The sequence below is a fragment of the Ixodes scapularis genome, unplaced genomic scaffold (genome assembly GCF_016920785.2).
Source record: "Ixodes scapularis isolate PalLabHiFi unplaced genomic scaffold, ASM1692078v2 PGA_scaffold13__105_contigs__length_92229423, whole genome shotgun sequence".
Classification (NCBI taxonomy): domain Eukaryota; kingdom Metazoa; phylum Arthropoda; class Arachnida; order Ixodida; family Ixodidae; genus Ixodes; species Ixodes scapularis.
The window spans coordinates 79,632,432-79,651,837 of record NW_024609839.1 but is presented as its reverse complement, the minus strand read 5'-3'; the positions used below and the strand labels follow the sequence as shown (position 1 = coordinate 79,651,837).

The window sequence follows — 19,406 nt, the reverse complement described above, 5'->3', positions numbered from 1 at the left end:
GACAGACGGGCCGCTGCCTCAACGACCGCCTGCGCGAACATGAGAGAGAAATAGAAAAAAACGAGGGGGACTCCCAACACCCCATGGTCCATCACCTCAAGGTTTGCGCTCCATGTGCCCCCGAGTTCCCGTCCGCGCGTGTTCTGGGGGCCAACAAGAACCGCTACGGGCGCGAGATCGTGGAGGCGTACCCCATAAAAGAGGCGCCGAAGAACATTTCCTCGGCCTCGCTGTCGCTGTCGGAGAGAGAGGTGACATTCCTTAGACCGGAGTTGCCGTCCTTGGCGGGCCGGGCGAGTGGTCCCTACTCCTGAGAGGGAAATCGGGATGCCTCCTTCCTCCCCCTCCTTCCCGCTGTCTCTGCGCTTTACTTTCCCCGAGTTTTCTCCCGGGGCCTTGTCTTGTCCGCCCCCTTCCCCTTCCCCCTCCTTTTAACTTTCCCTCTCCTGTAGTGGAACTCCGAAGGAGAAGCGTCCGGCAATAAATCATTTGTTTGTTGAAAATTGAAAGATGGTGTTCTCCCGTCCCCTGTCTTTACGAATAGTAAAGTGTTTTTGTTTAAATTCTTAGTTTTGGCGCGGTTTGTTCCTCAAGTATTTTCCGGAATATATTGTGTGCTTAAGCTACACTAGGTGGCGCAAGCTGCCACATATACACCATTAACCATCGGTTCAGCCATCTATCCACCCACAGCCTTCACCCACTTATCGTTCCTTTGTTCTGTTTGGCGCGTTACTTGCGGTGGTGACGAATGACGGTTGGCGAGTTTACCGAGTTGACGAGCCAAACGAATGTCAGTATTTTCGCGCCTAGCTGCTCGCGTGGCTTTAGCAGCGTTCGACAATGCCGCCCGTGCGGTGTCTGGTCACCGTGCCTCACCTAAAGGCTGCCAGGTCTTTCAAGCTCGAGGATGGATCGGTAAACTCTTTGAAACATGCGGTGGCTACGTGCCCCGTTCTTGGGAACTCCATCAAACTGTCTTCTGTCAGGTTTCAGGCAAGTGCCTCGTTTCTGTTGACATTTTCCCCGTGCTCGAACTGTAGCAGGTCACAGTAAGCTAAGTAAACGAAGGATAGAGAAGACACCGAACTGCGAAGCTGTGAACCACCTAATCCAGAAAAAAATATCGAAGTGATAAGATTTTAACCGCCTAAACCACCGTCATCTTCGAATCTATCTTGGAAAGGGTACATGTTATATGAGGAAATGACGTTTTAGCGCGAAGAGTAAAGTATAGACCGCATGAAAGCGATTTGGCGAGTGACGAGGCAAGCGTCGGTGAACCCGCTTCGCTGTCGCTCGGTCACTCGCGCGACGAGGCAATCCGCATGAAAGCAACGGGAGCAAGCGACATTGTAATCCAAAAGGAAGTGTCTAGAGTTCCGTCCAGGCGGAACGATGGTCGCCACTAAAGTAACGTCCAAGTTGGGTCTCGTATAAAGCAAATGTTGAAGGCTAGTTTCTGAAGGAGTAAAGCTATACGCACTCCGGAGTGCGCTTCGGACGGAAATGGCTACACGCACTCTGCGGAGAGCTCATGCCGCTCGGGTCACCCTTTTCGAATGGCACGTGTATCGCTGGGGAGCCCGCCTGCGTTCCCCCCGCTTCGCGGCGACAGTGTGAGGCTGCTAATTACAAAACGTAACCAGTACACGCCGCTTCGCGGCGTCCAGCCGGCAACCCAAGCCCCGCTGTCCCCGATCGCATCAGGAAAGGGAGTCCCGTACCATTTAGTTTTGCGAAGTTTCGTCGGCAACGAATCTTTTAGTGTTCACCGGGGAAAAAAAAAAAAAAAAAAAAAAAAAAAAAAAAAAGTAAATATTGCCAAATGCTTCGACAAAACAAAATGTTTGAGAAAACGAAACAAAAAGAAAGTGGGACCACCGCGGATCGAACCCACGTCCACTAGCGTACGAAGCTGACACCTTAACCACTACGCTATGCCACCGCTTAAAAGAATGAGTTGTTGTGACTATTCCTTTTATATGAGACTAGCGGAGTGCGTATAGCCATTTCCGTTTGAAGTGCACTCCGGAGTCCGTAGGCTTTATCCTTTCTGAAGTGGTGGTGTAGTGTAGTGGAAAGGTGTCTGCCTTACACGCAGCGGGCCCGGGTTCGAACCGCAGTGTGGGTTTACTTCTTTTTTTTTCTTCTCGATTTTTTTTTGTCGGTATTTACATTTCTCTTTTACAATTATCTCTGAAAGACATGAAGGCATGTTGTCGACGAAACTTCGCTGAACTAAATGGCCGGAGGTGCAATAGGGCATAGCGGGTTTGGGTTGCTGGCTGGGCGGCGTGTACGGAGGGCTAAGTGGGTTAATAGGGAGTTTTCATAGACCGTTTTCGCCGTCCCGCAATGCCCTACGCAGCTTGCTATGATGTCGGAACTCTACAGTCAAGGGCATGGGCGCACAGGCGCAGTAGCGGCTTCTTCGTTGCAGAGGGCTTAGCGGTGAACGAAACATGGTCTACGAAAACTCCCTCTTAGTTTTGTAATTAGCAGCCGCATACTGTCGCCGCGAAGCGGCGTGAATGCAGGGGAGGGGGGGGGGGGGTGTTAACGAGCCCCCCAATGATACACGCGCCGTCGGAAAAGGGTGACCCAAATGGCACGAGCTCTAGCTCCGCGTTCCAGACGGAACTCTAGTAGCAGCTATCGTTCCGTCTGGAACGCTAGCCACACCGTACGTCCAAATCGCCGCCTTCCCTAGGTTCACAGGGGCGAGAGAGGAGGGTGGGGGAGAAGGTTAGGCATATCCATTTCAGTGCTCTGTCTGGACGTAACGCTAGCCACAGCGTTGGACGTAACGCTAGACACCTCTTTTTTTTTTACTTTTTTTTTGTAGGGCATTTGACAATATTTACAGTAAGCTCTCCACGTCGTGCGTATGGCCATTTCCGGTCAACGTGCACGAGCTCGTGCCTATAGCCTTTACTCTTCATTGAATAGGACTGATTTGAGCCAGCACATATGAGAACTGAAAAGAAGCTAAGTGCCTCTGGAGCTGATTTACTAACTATATAAAAATATTTTTGGGTTAGATATATGTGAAGCTAGTCCATGCGCATACATTTTACAGATGCTGGATTTGGTATTTGAAGAATACACTGACCTTGCTGCGGACGACGAAATACATGACATGGCTAAAATCACTCTCCTGCCCATTGTAACTGTCCCAGAGGGTGGGCCAGGCTCATCTTCCACTCAGGTATTTGGTTTTGCAACAAGTTCAAGGTATATCAAGCATTAATGAAAAAAAAAAAAAAGAAACGGTTTATTACTAGGAATATAATCACAACTGTGATAGGCTGTGTCTATACGAGCGTTTTTTTAATTTTTTATTCTTTAAAAATTTTTTAATGGTGATAGCTATGTTAATGCCGCCTTCACTGTATGTTTGTGGAGCTTGGTGCCTGATTATGATTGGTAGAAAAGCGTCCTGTCACTTCTGTACGTCCGTCACTATCCAGCAAGTGTGACGCCGGCGCCTCCAGCAGACACGCTGTCTGTCGAGATAGTGGCGAAGGGCATGAAACACGGGCGTCACTTTTTTTTTTGCATCATAATCAGGTGCACCTTTCAGCGTGTGGTTTTGAGTTAAGCAAAAAAAGGAAAAATTAACAGATGAATATCTCAAAGCCTGTTGCTTTTTCGGGAACCGTGTCAATTGGGTTGGCTTTTATTAATGGCCACCTTTAAAACTACAATAGACCCTTTCCGGAATTCAGTCTGGCCACTTTGATCACTATCATCATCATCTGAAAACGCCATATGTGCTACACTAATGGCGGACTTCTGTTTACTGATGAAGGAAGTTGAAGATGCTCCTGAGCATCTTCATCTTCAGACCCTCAGGGCTAGGGTGACCAGACGTCCCGTTTTGGCCGGGACAGTCCCGTTTTTCAGGTCCATTTCTGCCGTCCCGTCTTTTTATCCCAATATAGAATCATGTCCCGTTTTCGCAGAAGTACATAGTTTCAAAATTGGCACAAAGCGAGTAGAAGCAAACTGCAACTATGCCTATTCGTTGCAAGTATATTTTACAAAACTAACCGTAGGTACTTTACAATATTTACCCAGAGAGTAAAATTTAGGACTGTTCTTGCCCACAAACACTTTTTCTTTCGCGAGGACGGTAGAAATATTTTTTTTTTAGTTACTGGATATAGCACGGATGTAGAATCATGTAGGAATAGCACGCATGTAGAATTTAATTACATTTTTTCTAAAACTTTAGTACCCCCCCCCCCCCCCCCCCCCTTTACCGCTGGGATGTCCCGTTTTCTACCTTGAGGAATATGGTCACCCTACTCAGGGCCTGAGGACATTGCAGAGGGGAGTGTGTTACAAGGAGACATCAAAAGCAAACAAACAACAATCAAAAGCAAACAAACGACAATCTTAAGAATGAAAAAAATACATAATAATGAAATGCTAAAAGTTAACACTGTTAAGGCATCGTTTAGAAGCGATGGAATCGGATATGGATGCCACAGATGCTGGAAGGTGATTCCATAAGACCGTCGTCTGAGGTATAAATAAATTATAAAAAGTTGTAGTGTTACATTGAGGAATGCCCATCTGTGGATGGTCAAGAAATTATGATATGTAAAGAGGTGTCAGTAACTTGTCACATAGCAGAGGATTATAGTAATAAATTTTGTGGAACAGACACACTGTTAAGATTTCCACGTAATGCAAGGTTAGGTAGGTTCAAACTTATTTTCATTGATGTTACACTGGCAGTGCAGTGATAATTAGCAAGGATGAAACAAACAGATCTGTTCTGAATTGCTTCAAAAGCCAATATCAACACGTTAATGCCAGGGTTCCCAATTCAAGAGGCATATTCCAGCTTAGAGCGCACGAGCGTTTTGTAAAGAAGCACCTTGAGAGATAAGGGAACTGATGAGAAGTTCAGTGTGATTGTTCGCCTGCACTCAAGCACGTAGACCAAAGTATAGGGTGGTCCAAGTCACCAGGATCGATATAAAATGGATCATAGAAATCGACACCTGCGCGTAGCAATCTAGACTTTTTGTCAGAGGTGTATTTCACATGTCGCTTTCCTTTTGTAAAATTAGAAAGCGTAGCTCTCTTTCTGTAAAAAATAAGGCCAAGAAACTTGCCAGGGTCTACGGCGGACAGTGACGCAGACGACAGGGGTCTAGTAGCAAGGTGTGTTTGGCGTTCGTATAGATTGATGGGCTACCTCCTTACTGCGACGGCTTGCGACCAAGGTTTTATAAAATGAAGATAATCTTTTTCAAATGTACCTTCGGTTAAAAAATAAATGCGGGCAATAAAAGCAGAACTTAAAGTAAAAAAAAATGTGTCTGCATAACGACAGCGCTTTTGCTGCCAACGTGTCGTCTGCTAGCTTTAGCTGGTCGGCTGCACCGTCGGACGCTGCTCCCGATGCCATCTATGAATACGATCGCCAAACACGCCCTGCTACTGGGCTTGGTCGTCTGGGTCGTTGCCTGCCGTTAACCCTGGCAATTTTCTTGGTCCTATTTTTTGTAATTTTACAAAAAAAAATTGACCCGTGAAATAGATCTTTGACGAAAGGTTTAGATTGCTACGTGCAGGCGCCTGTTTTTATGGTCCATTTTAGATCGATCCTGGTGACTTGGACCACCCTATATATAGAGTATTGTATCGGGCACATAGGGTTTTGTCGAGGGGGGGGACCGCCCATGTCAAAATGGCATAGATGGGGGAGGGGGAGCGGGCAGGGAGAGGAGGTCCCAGCAAAACTGAGGATTTGGGGCTATGTGCTCGTATTGTATATGCAAGTACAGTTGCTGGTGGTGTGAGCTGGAATATGCAAGCGGTGACCGGGCTGCGCAGACCACATAGCCGCAGCAAGTGACTGGCCACAGCCTGGTCGTCACTCATGCTTTCCTGCTTATATCGCTTGCTAATGTATGTATCGAGGTCCTCGTTAGATAAACTTTGTTTCGTGTTAGTACTGGATACCAGAGCAGTTTGAGTGTTGCATTAGAAGGAGGGGGCCAGTCAGGGCCATGTCTTTTTCAAAGTGATATGGCTTGCATGCTCTACTGGACGGTGTTGCACTGTACTCCGCATATTATTCTTAGCATTGAACAGCATCTCTGTTTGACACTATGTGAAATTGCATGCTGTGCATGTTTGCATCTACCGAAGAGCTTAAGCTTCAAATTCGGGCTCAGATTATGAGCCACGAACCAAGAATACGGTGCCGAATTTCTGTATTATTGAAGACGAGCGTATTGGTGAAGGTTCATATCCACACACGAAAGGATAAGAAACGGAAGGTGGACAGGGCCGAAATAGGACCTCTGGAAAGATATCTTGGTTTGTTCTTGTCCACTGCGTTTTTTATTCTTTCATGTGTGCATATGAAAATTTTGTACATTACGATTTATACTGAATTCCTGAAACGGCGAGCATCTAGCGGCATTTATTAGTAATAAATACACCAAACCTTACTTATAGCATGTAAAGTACAAACCGTTATATCATTAAAACAGCCTGCTGGGGTCCTTAACACAAATCCAGTAACTTTACACTGCAGGGATTTCCTTTCGTTTTAGGAGGAGGCTTCATTGGAGACGGTGCGCACTGAAAACTGTGAAACCGCCCAAAGAGAGAGCTTGCCAGATGAAACTTCTCCAGATGACTCCTCTCCAGATGTACCATTGGTAGGCATCGAGCCCTTTGAGCTGTAAGTGTGTTTTAATGGTTGCGACTATAGAGGCTATGTTGTGATACAAGGCAGCCTCGAAATGCTTCTATTCCGCTGTCACTATAGAACGGCGGACAAAGTGGCATCAATGGAAACGCTCATACCAGCTGCACTAGCGTCTCACCGGGTGCCTACCGTACATGTGCGCTTTGCTTAGGGTGGTGACATCTAGCCATTTTGGTTCGCGTCTTTTTATTTATTGTTTGCTTGGATCACATGTCGGCTAGTAGCTTTACCTGCGCGGTGCCGTTTTGTTTCATCTACTTCTTTGACGCATCTCACGTACATGGACCATTGTGTTCTGCTGCGTTCCCTGGGCAATGGAGGAACCAGGCACGTATCCAGGGGGGCCCATGGGGCCCGGCCCCCTCCCCCCCCCCCCCCCAATATCTTCCATTTTGCTGGGGCCTCCTCTCCCTCCTCCCCCTCATACAGCATTTGGCCTCTGCCCCCCCCCCCCCCTCCCTCCCTCCCTCCCTCCCTCTTCCGAAACAAGACCCTGGCTAAGTGCCTGGGAGGAACACGGGCGCTTCACAAGACTGATACACGCATGTGTCCTCACCCCATGCAGTTTATTCAGGGAACACAGAGCTGATAGCTCAGGTGGTAAAGCACTTGGCTCACACACAGTAGGCCCATAGTTCGATCCCTGGCAGCGGCAAAGTGTAACAAATGTTTTAGAGCATTCATCAATATCGACGACGGTTTCTCTACACCATCATTTCAAAGGGGGGTGAAGAGCCCATAACAGCTATCGCTTTAAAATGAGGTTGAGAAAAAGCATGTGAGACGCCTATAACATATTTATTGTATTTCTGTTTTTTTGTTTTTTTTTTATATGCTTCTACATAGCAACATTTTTTTCCTTTTTTTTTTTTTTAATAATCATTTTCTTATAAAATAATTGCACTATTTTTAGGCCTTCGTGTTCAGACGACGATGGGAACACCTTCATTTTCCCCAAGCTTGGAGCTCTCCATGATACGATCATCTCTGGCAAACCTCTGACATCTTCATCATTCCGAAAGATTGTGGAGCTCCTCTTTCGTGCAATGGTGAACATAACAGTGTAAGTAAGGTGGTCTCAAAATTCGGACTTATTCCTAGCTTCATCATTTCCAGTTCCTTTCATGGGTGACTTCTTTGTGGGCACCGGTCAACCTTTGTCTTGCTGTATCTTTCTGTATCCAGCTAAACCTATGTCTTAAATCACAGTATCGAAGCAGGTGAAACTGATTTTTGCAATATATTTGAAGTGGGTTTAATCCCTCTAACCCTCCTTGTATACAAAAAAAAAAAAGTAATTCGGAAAAAAAGCTAGGTTGCTTCTTTCTGGTCCTTATCTTGCCAAATTTTGTGCAGTGGTAAACATAGTAGATTGATGGCTTATTTGCGTTGTTTCACAAGTGCATCTTTGTGCTGAATTTTAGGCTTCTTGGTCGAGACCGCTGCGCCAAAAATGAAATTAGTCAGTTCAGGCTAGAGAAATGTTTGGTTAGTTAGGTCGCTTCTTGTCATTTGCTAGAAGCAATCCATGCCCTCGCTGTATTTACAGGTGTATGTGTTGCTGGTGTGTAAAATTAATGGAAGCTTTAAGTAACTTGCTCGTTTTCCTTCAATAGGACAACATGTCTCTTTGTCGAAATTCATATTACAAGAATTTGCTAAGCGGAAAATGTGTAGATATTCCTTTTTTTTTTTTAAATATCTGAAAATTTGGTGCGACTAGTTATAATCGATTGGGGGTCATTGGCATGTTTAAAACATTGATGCACTGTGTACCATCTGAACAATACCTTGCATCTTCCTCGCGTAGGCTCAGTCTGCATACGGGACCTATTGATTCACAATGTGGGTTATAATATTAGAGATTGTTGAGCCATAAGAATGGGCACGACTTTTCTGCAGGTTCCCATCTCAGCACTTTTACTCCAAGGTCACTCAGCTACTAACTGACAAGTACCCTCAGCTCCAAGATGTTATAGGAACTGGATCAGTAAGCACATTTCTTTTGCACGTTTATAATAATAGCTGCGATCAATTCTTAGCATTGGTGCTTCTATACATCTTTCCAAAAAACGCTCCTAGGCCGCCGCCATGTTGCTGATGCTGATGCAGCTGGCCCTCTATCAGCTAGAAATTTTCTGCCACCCTCTTGGACTGTGAACACCCGCTCAGTGCGGTTCTCTACCTGTTTTGGCGGTTTTGCATTCAACGTTTTCTCGCCCCTCTTGAAAGTTCCCACTTAATTTTTTTTATGAGTGCTGCATACCCTTTCTGTGTTATCTTCCATTGTGATATATAAGACTGGTAAGTGCCTGCCATTCAAGCTTTTCTGCTCGACATTCATGGGAAACGAAGGAAGTGATGGACGTCGAACTGCCCTCAACGCGATTTTGCAAACATTCTTCTCCCCCCTCCCAGAGATAATCCGCATAGAATCCTCGGTCATCTCCAAAAATAGTTGTCTGGGTTGGGGTGGGAAACGGGTCAGTCGCGTTTGTTCCTTTACCTTGGTGCTTTAGTGAAAAAGAAAGCTCTCCCCAGCTCAAAGGTGAAAAGAGTATAGCTGGACGCCATAATTTCATTCCTTGGCGCAGGAACGATTCCCTTGGTAGGCTCCCAATAACTGATATCGCAGCAAAAATGCTATGGCTGGACCTAAATTTAAATTTAGATAGTTGTTCAAGCTGTGGTATTTCTTTATTTTACAGGACTCGTGGAGAGTAGCACTGCGGTACAAGTTCAAAAATGAAAGACGTCGCCTTTCAGACGACGTCCGGGTTGCTGAAAACCGTGCAAAATTTGGATCAAAAAGACCAAATGATGGAGGTGCAGCCACACAGCTGAAGCGGCAAAAAAAGATTAAGCTGGTGAGGGGCAATGTTTAAACTTTCCGGGATAAACTTGGAAGATCAAAAATTGCTGATGTGGTTCGGATGCGGATATCGTGTCTGCATAGTGGATGATCAAATTGTTATCTACGCATTGTTTTCTTTCTACTCATCAGTGTCTGCCTTAGAAATCAACGAAACGCTTCCATCAATCAGATAACGCGAATCGGGAAAACTACAATGGTTTATCCCGTCTCCGCGAGTAGGTGGAAGCATGAAATGCTTTCGAGTGGAAAGGATTCGGAAAGATGATGATGGCAGGGAGCTCGATTCATTCCGATTCGATGGTTGGCACTCACTGGAAGCTCACCTGAGATTGGAGCTCACCTGGAAGCTCTCAAGATCCCAGGCGAGCTTCCATTAAGTGTCAATCAGTGATTTGGAACCAGTGGAGCCTCCTGCAATCGTCCTTCTTCTTGGGTCCTTGTCTCACAATGTCCATAAGATCTGAGAACATGCAGCACTCTAATGAGCAGAAAGAGTACTACCCTTGTCGCACTATGGTTTTCGAGATCACTGGCACGTAAAGCTCCTTGCACATCGCCAAAGAGCTTTGCACATGAGCAATCTTCAAGACTTCGTTAACACTACAATTTCTTCCTGTTGTGCGACGGCCATGTTCAGTAGCATACTTGAAAACCTTAATCTTCAAACCGCATGTTAGCTAATGTATGAAACCATCGTGGAAACCCCACGATCGTGCTGTTGGGGCAACCATAAGCTATAGACATTTGCAGAAAAAGCTCTCTGGCCGCCGCCATTTTGCGAACCAAGCGGCCCCTACCAGCCATAAATTTCTGCCACCTGCCTGAGCTGTGGAAACCCGGTCAGCATGACTCCCCAGCTGCATTGTGCATTCAGAGTTCGCCAACTTTTCTTGGAAATTTTTACTTTATTTGCCTGTTTAGGATGCTTACCCTTTGTGTGCTATCATGCACTGTGAGAACCAGGGAATACCAGGGCTCATAGCCTGCTCGGCCTTCGCAGGAAACAAACGAAGAGAGTGAACGTCAAGCAACTCGCGAGTCGTGACGGAGGCAGTTCGACATTCTTGAAGGATTATTTCCGTTGAGATAATCTCCAGAAAGCCTTCCCGACTTGTGTTCCGAGTCTTCGCGAAAAATAGCTGATAGGGTCGGGTCCGGAGTGTTTGCTTTGAAGCTGTGCAAAAAAGCAGCTCTCTTCTACATGTGCCCAAAACACGCCGGATTCCGTCTGATCGTCGTGAAGTTACTATCGTCGACACTGTTTATTGGATATGCTGTGTTATTTGAGACCTTTCTCAAATCCTGTTCGGATAACGCGGCATTGTGGGGTACGTACAATATATGTTGTTCGATTGATGAGACTCGTTGAATTTCATTTTGTGGGCGAGTAAATCTATGCAGTTTGAATATCCTGTGCGGTCAAATATTTTTGACGGTTAAGATCTTTGTAGATTGACAAGGCGGAGTGTATGGTGCCGTAAAAAGACCAACATAAAATAAAACAAACATCCCAGTTGCATTCGTTCTGTCGCTCACGGACTCACCAAAACAGCTTTCGTTGCTTTGTTTTTGTTCTCAAAAATAGTACAGAGCATTCTTAAAAACCCCGAGAAATTCTATTTGCCATAGAATACAAAAGAAAAATAGAACACGGCAATTTAGCCTCCACCAGCGTCCGAAAGTGTGCCCACGCAGGCTGCCACAGCCCACTGACGAGAAACTCCACAGCTCAGCGCAGTCTGGCAACACTGACTTATCCTCTCAAAACCAGGGATGCCTGCTGTAAATCGCTTCGTTCGAGACTGCCGCTTGAAAGGTCTATAGGCAACTTTCAAAAATCCTGCCATGCAACGTTGCATGCGTTGCACGCTCGGAACAGTTGGCTGCGAAGCTGAGTGACATGGTTTCAGTCGAACAGGCGTTGTCTCTGCTTGCGCGACGAAACATGTGCAATCGCGAGTATGCTGAAGTTTCTCTCGCGTAAAACATCAACCAAGGCACCTGCAATTTTTTTGCTTAAAACCTGGCATGCTCGAAACCAATAAAATAGTGGCCAGTGTTTTTTTAATTGCTTGGCGACATTTATGGTATTTTACACTTGTGGGATGTCTCAGTTGTGAAAATGAAGTAGCGAGTTCCATTATGACACAATAATCATGGCAAATATCTGAAGCCGGAACTAAATGGCCCGCTAGTACCCGGAATTCATTTCTTGGCATCTCCTCACCAGGGGCCGCCCCGATTCGGAAAAAAGCTTATTGCAAAATGGCGGAAGGTTCATTTCTTCCCACGACCCCGGCTTGGCTTGGCCACCTGGAGATGGAGGTCGTTCCTTCCCATGATCGTCTAGCTGTTTATCGCTCAAAGTGGCGCATAAAAAAATTTGAACGTTCCCACCTCGTGATACAAAGTTGGGGGTGCATTTATTGAGCAAGGTGCAAGGAAATATGTTATATATTTTTATCTGGACTGTTTCCTTTTTTATATTGTGTGTTTTCTACTGTTTGTGCTCCCGTAGGGTAATGCCTTGGGCAATGTTAGGTCAAATGATTGAATTCAATTTTACCTTATCAGAAATTTTGGCATGCTAAGAGCATCAAGCACTAAAAAGGTAGTCAGTTGTTGTCCTTCTGTTAATGAATATTCATGTCTAAATCGCGCCCTTTCGATCATGCCTCTCAAGAACATCACTGCTTCGGCTTTGGCTGGAGAGGACGAAGCCAGCCTGATCGCCCATGAGGAATGGCTTATACGAGAAGGACGAAAGGCAGCTCCTGATGAAAAAGGAATCCATGAAAGGATGACTCTCACTGCGAGGAAGAGGCTCTCTGACATGGCACAAATGGGCATTGATGCTGTTAGGACAAGGTACCCATACCTGATGGACTCTCAGCGAGTGAGTCATTGCTGCTACTCTTCCGCTTTATTGAATACGAAGGTGTTGTTGACTTTTTTTTTGTACTCTTGTTTGAATACAGAAACTCTTATTGAAGGGACACTGACAGGGTGTTTATGCTCGCCGATGTTTTTAGTTGTACATGGCTTATGAGAACCCAACTGCCCAGAACAGAATTTGAGGCTCAAAATTCAGTTTCTTTCCGCCCGAGGACCGCCACGAGAACTGGCCGGTTCGAGTTGCGCTCTCTCTCTTTGTGATCACGGGCTGTTTTCTAAGGTTTAGACACAACCACCAAATTTAATCAAAGTCGTGGGTCATTGAAGGCACACAGTCAATATTAAAAATAGCAAAAAGATGAAACCCTTTTTTTGTGACTTCTAAAAAGCTGTTAATAAGATTATTGAGGAAAAAAAAAGTTGCACAGAGAACCGGACGCATTCTGTGCATTTCCTCGTTCAATAGCCCTTTTGCGAAATCCCCCAAGCGCCCTGGCCCGCGCGCGAGGAATTGTGGGAGAGACTGTCCCTGGCCTGGCCACTCTGCCTTGAGATCGCATTGCCTCGTCGCTCGTCTCCTCATAATCTTGTTTTTTGATTTCATTACCTATTTTTATATGTTCAAGTGTATATTTATTGGTTCTAAGTGTTTCTATTTTCTTCTGTGCGCAGTATTTTTTGCATATATATAGTTTTTGTCTTTATTATGCCTTTTTCGACGGGAGTGCTGACGAACAACAGGCCGCTTCGCGTGTCGTTCTCCGGGTGAGTGTTATCGTTGCTACTGGTTCCTGTCGTGCTGTTAGCTGTTCATTTTGGTTCACTTGACCCGCGTGCAGTCGTGAGGAGCCGTTTATGAACACCCACGCAGATGTCATAGGGGTAGGCAGACTCTAAATCAAGAATTGCGACGCGAGAGCAGAGTGCGCTGTGATTTAGCCGCCCGCGCCTGCTCCGTTGACTCGCAGTGCAGCGTATGCCTTCGGGTGCCGCTTGCTTGACCAAGATACAGCAAGCTGCTTTGTCGCTGCGAACCATTTGTCCGAATGTTTGCAAAGCTGAGGCATATGCAACGCTGTGGCGTTTGACAACTGCGCGCTGCGGTGCGATCCCTTTGCAAATGCCGACGGCTCAATGTCGCGGCTTGAATGTGCCTATGGCATGCCTTCATAATCTTTCTTTTAAGCGGTTGTCATTTGCCAACGCCCTTTTTCAAGTGCAGAGATAAGTTGCCGCGAATCATTTGTCCGAATGCCTGCAAAGCCGTAGCACCGTTTGTCATATCCAACGCTGCGGTGCCTGACAAACTGCGCTCAGCGGCGCGAGCCCTTCGCAAGCGCCGGGCGGCCCAACATCGCGGCTTGTGTGCGCTTATAGTATGCCTTCTTAAACTACTTGCTAAGCGGTTGTCAGTTAAAAGCACCCCTTTTCAAGTGCAGAGGTGTGCTGTCTCCCAGGCAGTCATCTTGAAACTCGTAGTTCCTTCGATAATTTTATTTCTCTAGTCAAGATGTCAGCTCAAGGTATTTTATTTCTTTAGGTCACCTTCAGCAGTAACATGCCCTCATAGTACAGTTTGCTGTGTGCCAGGCTGTACAAACAGTACTGCCGGCGGACGGCATGTTTCCTGGCACTGCTTCCCAAAAGACAGCGTCCTGCGAAGCGTTTGGGTGAAGACAACTGCGTGCAGTTGTGAGGCGCTGCAAAGTTGGACATGCCGAACAGTGTTACGGTTTCGCAGGCATTCAGACAAATGATTCGTGACAGCAAAGCGGCGGGCTGTATCTTACTCAAGTAAGCGGTATTGAAGGCACATGCTACAGTGCCAGTCAACTAAGCGACGCGAGAGCCGAGTGCGATTGAGCCACCTGCACTCGCTTTGTTGACTCGCACCGCACTCGGCTCTCGCGTCGTGATTGTTGATTCAGAGCTCTGCCTACCCCTATGACATGGGTGCGGGTGTTCATAAACGGCTCCTCTCGACTACACCTGGGTCAAATGAACCAAAAATGAACAGCTAACAGCACGATAGGAATCAGTAGCAATGGTAGTACTCACCCGCGGAACGACACGCGAAGCGGCGTGTGCAGAAGAGAATAGAAACATTTATAAGCAATAAAAAATACAGTGGTACAGATAAAAATAGGTAATGGAAATGAAAAACCGGATTAAGAGGAGACAGGCGACAAGGCAATGCGATTTCAAGGCAGAGCAGCCAAGCGAGGGAGCCTGTTGAGTGTTAGCAACATCCTAGCTAATGCAGCGACCAACGACTTAGTTGGAAGCTATGGTTCACAGGCCAGGTTTGGAGATCCTATCAACTCTATGCCATACTGCATGAAAAGGACTCGAGGGTCCGAAAGAAAAGAGTAAGAGATTGCATGTGAAGAAGAAGGTTTGATATTTCATCGGCGTGATGTCTGTAGTACCAATTATTTCTCTGCACTCTTGCAAGACTTGCTTGGCAAGTCAATAGACATATTAAGAACTTCAGAAGCAAAGGGAAGTTAAAAAAAATAATGTTACTAAAAAAAGAAACTTGCGTATTGTGTGTTCGTATGTTTGTTCCTAAAGCCCTTCCCACACCTTCAAGTTGTGGTAAATGGGGGATTCGGCCAACTCGCTGAAAGCCGACTCATCGACAGTCAATTCGTAGTATAGGCCAATTTGTTGTAGGACAATTCATCAAAAGGCAACTTGTCGAAAGGCAACCTGGGACTGTCATTTAACCCATTCGAGGCCGATTCCTCGAATGGGTTAAATGACGGTCCCAGGTAAAAGTTCATGGTTCCTTGTTATCTTTTGATCTAAATTTTTATTTGTGTTTGGACTAGGGACAGCGGTCTTTTTAGGTTTTAGGACAGTACCTTGAGACAAGTTTAGAAATGTAAATTTCGGGATTGTCCTTTTGCTAGTTTTCTTTATTACTTTTTGTAATGAGCCGCTGCGGACTGTTGCCGCGAAGCAGCGTGGACGGGTAGGCCAAGCAAACTCACACGTGCCACAGTGATGCACACGCGACGTAGTAACTGTCCCCCACTGCACCGTGAAAGTGGAGAAAGCTGCAAGTTGTTATCTTCGACAAGAAAGAGCGCACTGGATGTTTATTACGATACGGCGATATTACGCATTACTATAGGGCAGGATTTGCTTTAACATTTCAGGACAAAATTATATATTATGGCTTTGAAACAGCGGCGACCAGTTGGCGTCTTCGACTAATTTTTCTTCGACGATTTGCCTTATGACGATTCGGCCTATTCGACAAATGGGCTGCTGACGAGTTTACCGTCGATGAGTTGGCTTTCGGTGAGTTGGCCTAGACTCGGTAAATGGTAGTGCCAGTAAAATCTGAATTTAGGCGTTGTTTCTTGTTTCCCTTATTTAAATTAATGAACAAGTGCCAATTTCTTTGTAAATTTTATTAAAGAAATGCCGTGGCATATTTCCTGAACTTTCAATTTTTATATTTTCTTTTGTGAAGTTCGCTAAAGATTTCGAGAGGCTCACGAAGATGAACCTGGCCGACAAAGTCGCAAAAGGGATTGACAAGATCGTTCTGTTGGCCACAAAGAAGGCGATCGACTGCCAGGAGCATGTCCTACTTACACTGCAAGCAGCACCGCACATGGATCTGGGGAGGCTCAGGACACGGCGTGAGTACAGTAAGAAAACCGCTGCGCAAGGGAGGCTTTTCGACCAAGCGATAAAATACCACCATTCAATGCATGCATGGGAAAAGATAGTAAAAAAACAAACAAAAAACTTTCAGTCTTTCTCTTTTGTTGAGGAAGGAAGGCTAGCGGAGCTGCACTATGGTGGGAATGAAGTAATGGCCGATCGCTAGTCGGCAAGCCAGAGTGGAAAGGTTGCGGCCATCTATGATGGTTGCTGCCGTCTCCTATATATGGCGGTAGCTGTCCAGAGTTCTGTGTCATCGGGTTATTTGAGGACTGACACGACCCTGGGGAAACTAGCCGCTAACAGCTCCACTGTAAAAAAAATAACCGAGTTTATGTGTGCAACCACGTTGGCGCATTGCTCGGCTGAGAAGTAAGCGAAACTATAGCTTTCAAAATGCGGCCTTTAGGGTGGGCTGCTTTGTGCTGGCCTCCCCTGTATTGAAAGATGGAACGTGACTGGCACTCTCGCTATCAGCGCGCTCGGAAACAATAGTGCTACGTGCTGCAATTTTGCCGCTCTGGTCGTTGGTCGCTCGTGCTAATCTTTTTCTGCTGCAGCTGTACGTGCGCAGCGCCTTGGCAGAGGAGAACCCTCTGCCAAGGTGCAGGCAGCGTGGTGGAGGGCCGTAGAGGACAGACATTTGGGCTGCACACCAGTGTATGGGGAATAACTTTGGGAGTTTGTATCATACTCCCAAGGTTATTTCCCCGTGGTGATTTGAATTGTTTCATACCATTTGGTGACATGTCCAATGGCTTATCTATAATATTATGTTGCACCCATTTAGGTCGTTCTGGTGTGTTGCCTTCTTTTCTTTTAGTGGGGACAGGCTTGGCCAAGTGAACATCTTAGTATTTGTCTGAAGTTCCCTCATTGTCACTGATCCTACTGGAAGATAAGCAGAACAATGCATACATTTTTTTTCTGAAACCGTCCAGGACACGTGCAACGAAGAGTACAAAAATGTATTTGATATCTTGCACAAATGTTGTTGGTGTTTTTCAGACATCCTGACTGTTGCAACTCTGCGCATTTTGGCACTGAACGTCAAGGAGTCAACATCACTGCCCCTAATGTTCGTGCAAGAAGATGTAAGTTATTTCACTATATTTTTGCGAAAGTTGATGCTAGCAAGAACAAAGTTCCAGCCTACCTTCAATGTAGCAGGGTTAAATAAATGCTAACTAAAGAGGTTTTTTTGTTGTTTTTTGTGGGTAGAGTGTTCGTTTTTTTTTTTTGTTTTCACGGTATGTTTTTTCATAGTGCCCGCAGGGGCTAGAATTGGAGCCTTCTGAATACATATTAGTGACCATGTTGATGTCAAAGGAAACAAACATGTGAAATGCACATGAATACAAGTCCTGAAAAACCAATGAAGGCTGGAAGGCGGCAGGCATGCTGATCTTTCTAGGGTTTTCAATACAGAGACAGTGTAGCGTGTTAACTGGCTTCCAACAGTTCAATAGCAGCTTGTTCACCTGGCCCCTTTTGTTAATGGGGTGTCCCAAACATTAGGCCCACCAGGCCCCAAATACTTCTGTAACGCTCAAGAGATAATGGCCACCTAAATTACAGAGATATAAAGTAAAAATTTGAGGCGAACCAAGTTTCGGGTACAATGGCTGAAACGCCAAAAACCTAATAGTCTGGCTTCCAAAACACAGCCATGCTCAACGTGCCTCATGCTGGATTTTCACTGCTCCGGTTGGTGTTCGGACGGGAGAGATATGGCCAGCGACTGCACATAAAATGTAAATGTAGCTCGTGAAAATTAATTTATACAACTACATACGAGACATTGTTATGTTTGCTGTTTTCTGGAACCTTCATCTTTGGGTTTTTTTAGTGTAGAGGAGGAAGCAAAAAAATTAACATTGGCCAACGAACAAATAATAGCATGTACCGTTATGGTCAGTCGGTAGCCCTGTACGGTTCATAAATGCGGGGTGGCGAGGTAAGCAGGGTGCGTCCGTGGCAGACATAGATTGTAGCACCTGAGCTGCCTGCCTTCTGTCGGTGTTTGCCCCCTTTTTTCTCCTTGAAACTTGTCTGCCCTTGGCTATGTTCGCTGATACCGATAAGAACCCATTATTGCACCCAATGAGCGCTGACGACCGATGACACTGCCTGACAAAGCGCGTCTGCGCAAACATCCCTGCTTTTTGTCTTCTCTTCCTTCTGCACGTATTGTTTCTCATCTGTGCATTTGTTGGTGTCCTCTTATCCAAACAATAACCTCAAATGTACACAGGAAGGCTGCTGTCCACATAAAGAAACCAGGCCACTGTAAAAGTGAGATGTGATAGCAAAGCAAAAAATCACTCTCATGGTGAAAACGAACCAGTGATGCGTCAGATTTTTGGCGTGACTTTTATTTTTTTTATCTCCAGACCTGTACTCATTTCCAACGATAAATAAGTCTAGCAGCGTATCATAATGCATCGGAAAAGTATCTCACTATTGAAATGCAAATAGGTTTCACAAATGCATCTTCATACTGAAATAGAGATACTAAAATATATCTCTAAGCTTATATCGCAATATTTTCATGTCGTGATGTTTCCCCAATTGTAATTCCTCATTCATTTTACATTGTTGCAGATGCCGGTTACTTATTTAAACATAAGCAATGCTCATGGCCTGAACTGGAGTGAATAATAGCAGTTGACAAGAGCAAACATGTTTTGGCCTTCTACATTAAAATATGTTGTGCCTTTTCCTTTTACCTAACGCAGGATGAAAACATCCCACCGACACCGTGTGTCCTGTACAGCGGGCAAGACTTAGAGGATGCAGACTTCTTTCACCTGGTTGTTGATCGTGAGAGGTTGTTCTCCGTTCCAAATGCCGAGGAGGGGCTGTGTATGTTGTTGGCAGCCTATTGGTTGTTCAGTATACAATATGAACGGAAGGCCTTCAACATGCTCGTCACTCTGGAGAGGCTTTTTCTCGGCATGAGCCACACAACTCCAAGGGCAGTGGTAATTAAATTTTTAAACAAAGTTTGCAGGCACGTGCATGGTTGAAGCAATGATTTGTGCTTCAACCACACGCGCATTAACTGCTTCGTTACGGTTCAGTTTGAGCTTTTTCTTTTTTTTTTTTTTTTTTTTACGGTGTTAGTTTGCAGGCTCTGTAAAAATGGATGTCCACCCACGGGACAGTGGGGCTCTACAGTTCAAGTAAGGAAAATGAACACATATTTTATTC

General features: G+C 45.6%; 1 protein-coding gene across 2 annotated transcripts; it reads left to right on the top strand.

The window, feature by feature from the left end:
- Positions 1 to 502: 502 nt before the first annotated feature.
- LOC115317065 (sterile alpha motif domain-containing protein 3-like) lies at positions 503 to 19,320 on the top strand. 2 transcript variants are annotated; one of them, XM_040221031.3, is made up of 10 exons: positions 504 to 996; positions 3,083 to 3,211; positions 6,585 to 6,715; positions 7,656 to 7,805; positions 8,645 to 8,732; positions 9,451 to 9,609; positions 12,301 to 12,513; positions 15,997 to 16,168; positions 17,202 to 17,287; positions 18,932 to 19,319. In XM_040221031.3, the coding sequence occupies exons 1-10, from the start codon at positions 844 to 846 to the stop codon at positions 19,220 to 19,222; spliced, it is 1,572 nt and encodes a 523-aa protein (XP_040076965.1). In that variant the 5' UTR covers positions 504 to 843; the 3' UTR covers positions 19,223 to 19,319. The 2 variants fall into 2 exon arrangements, with proteins under 2 accessions (XP_040076966.1, XP_040076965.1); XM_040221032.3 differs by lacking the exon at positions 9,451 to 9,609 and having other exon boundaries at positions 503 to 996; positions 18,932 to 19,320.
- Positions 19,321 to 19,406: the final 86 nt, after the last annotated feature.

Bases quoted from the DNA above. Each gene is read 5' to 3' on its own strand.
- LOC115317065 (XM_040221031.3), top strand. From the start codon at position 844: ATGCCGCCCGTGCGGTGTCTGGTCACCGTGCCTCACCTAAAGGCTGCC. The intron at 3,212-6,584 runs GTATTTGGTTTT...CTTTCGTTTTAG, and splicing joins CAGGCTCATCTTCCACTCAG to GAGGAGGCTTCATTGGAGAC. The intron at 6,716-7,655 runs GTAAGTGTGTTT...CACTATTTTTAG, and splicing joins GGCATCGAGCCCTTTGAGCT to GCCTTCGTGTTCAGACGACG.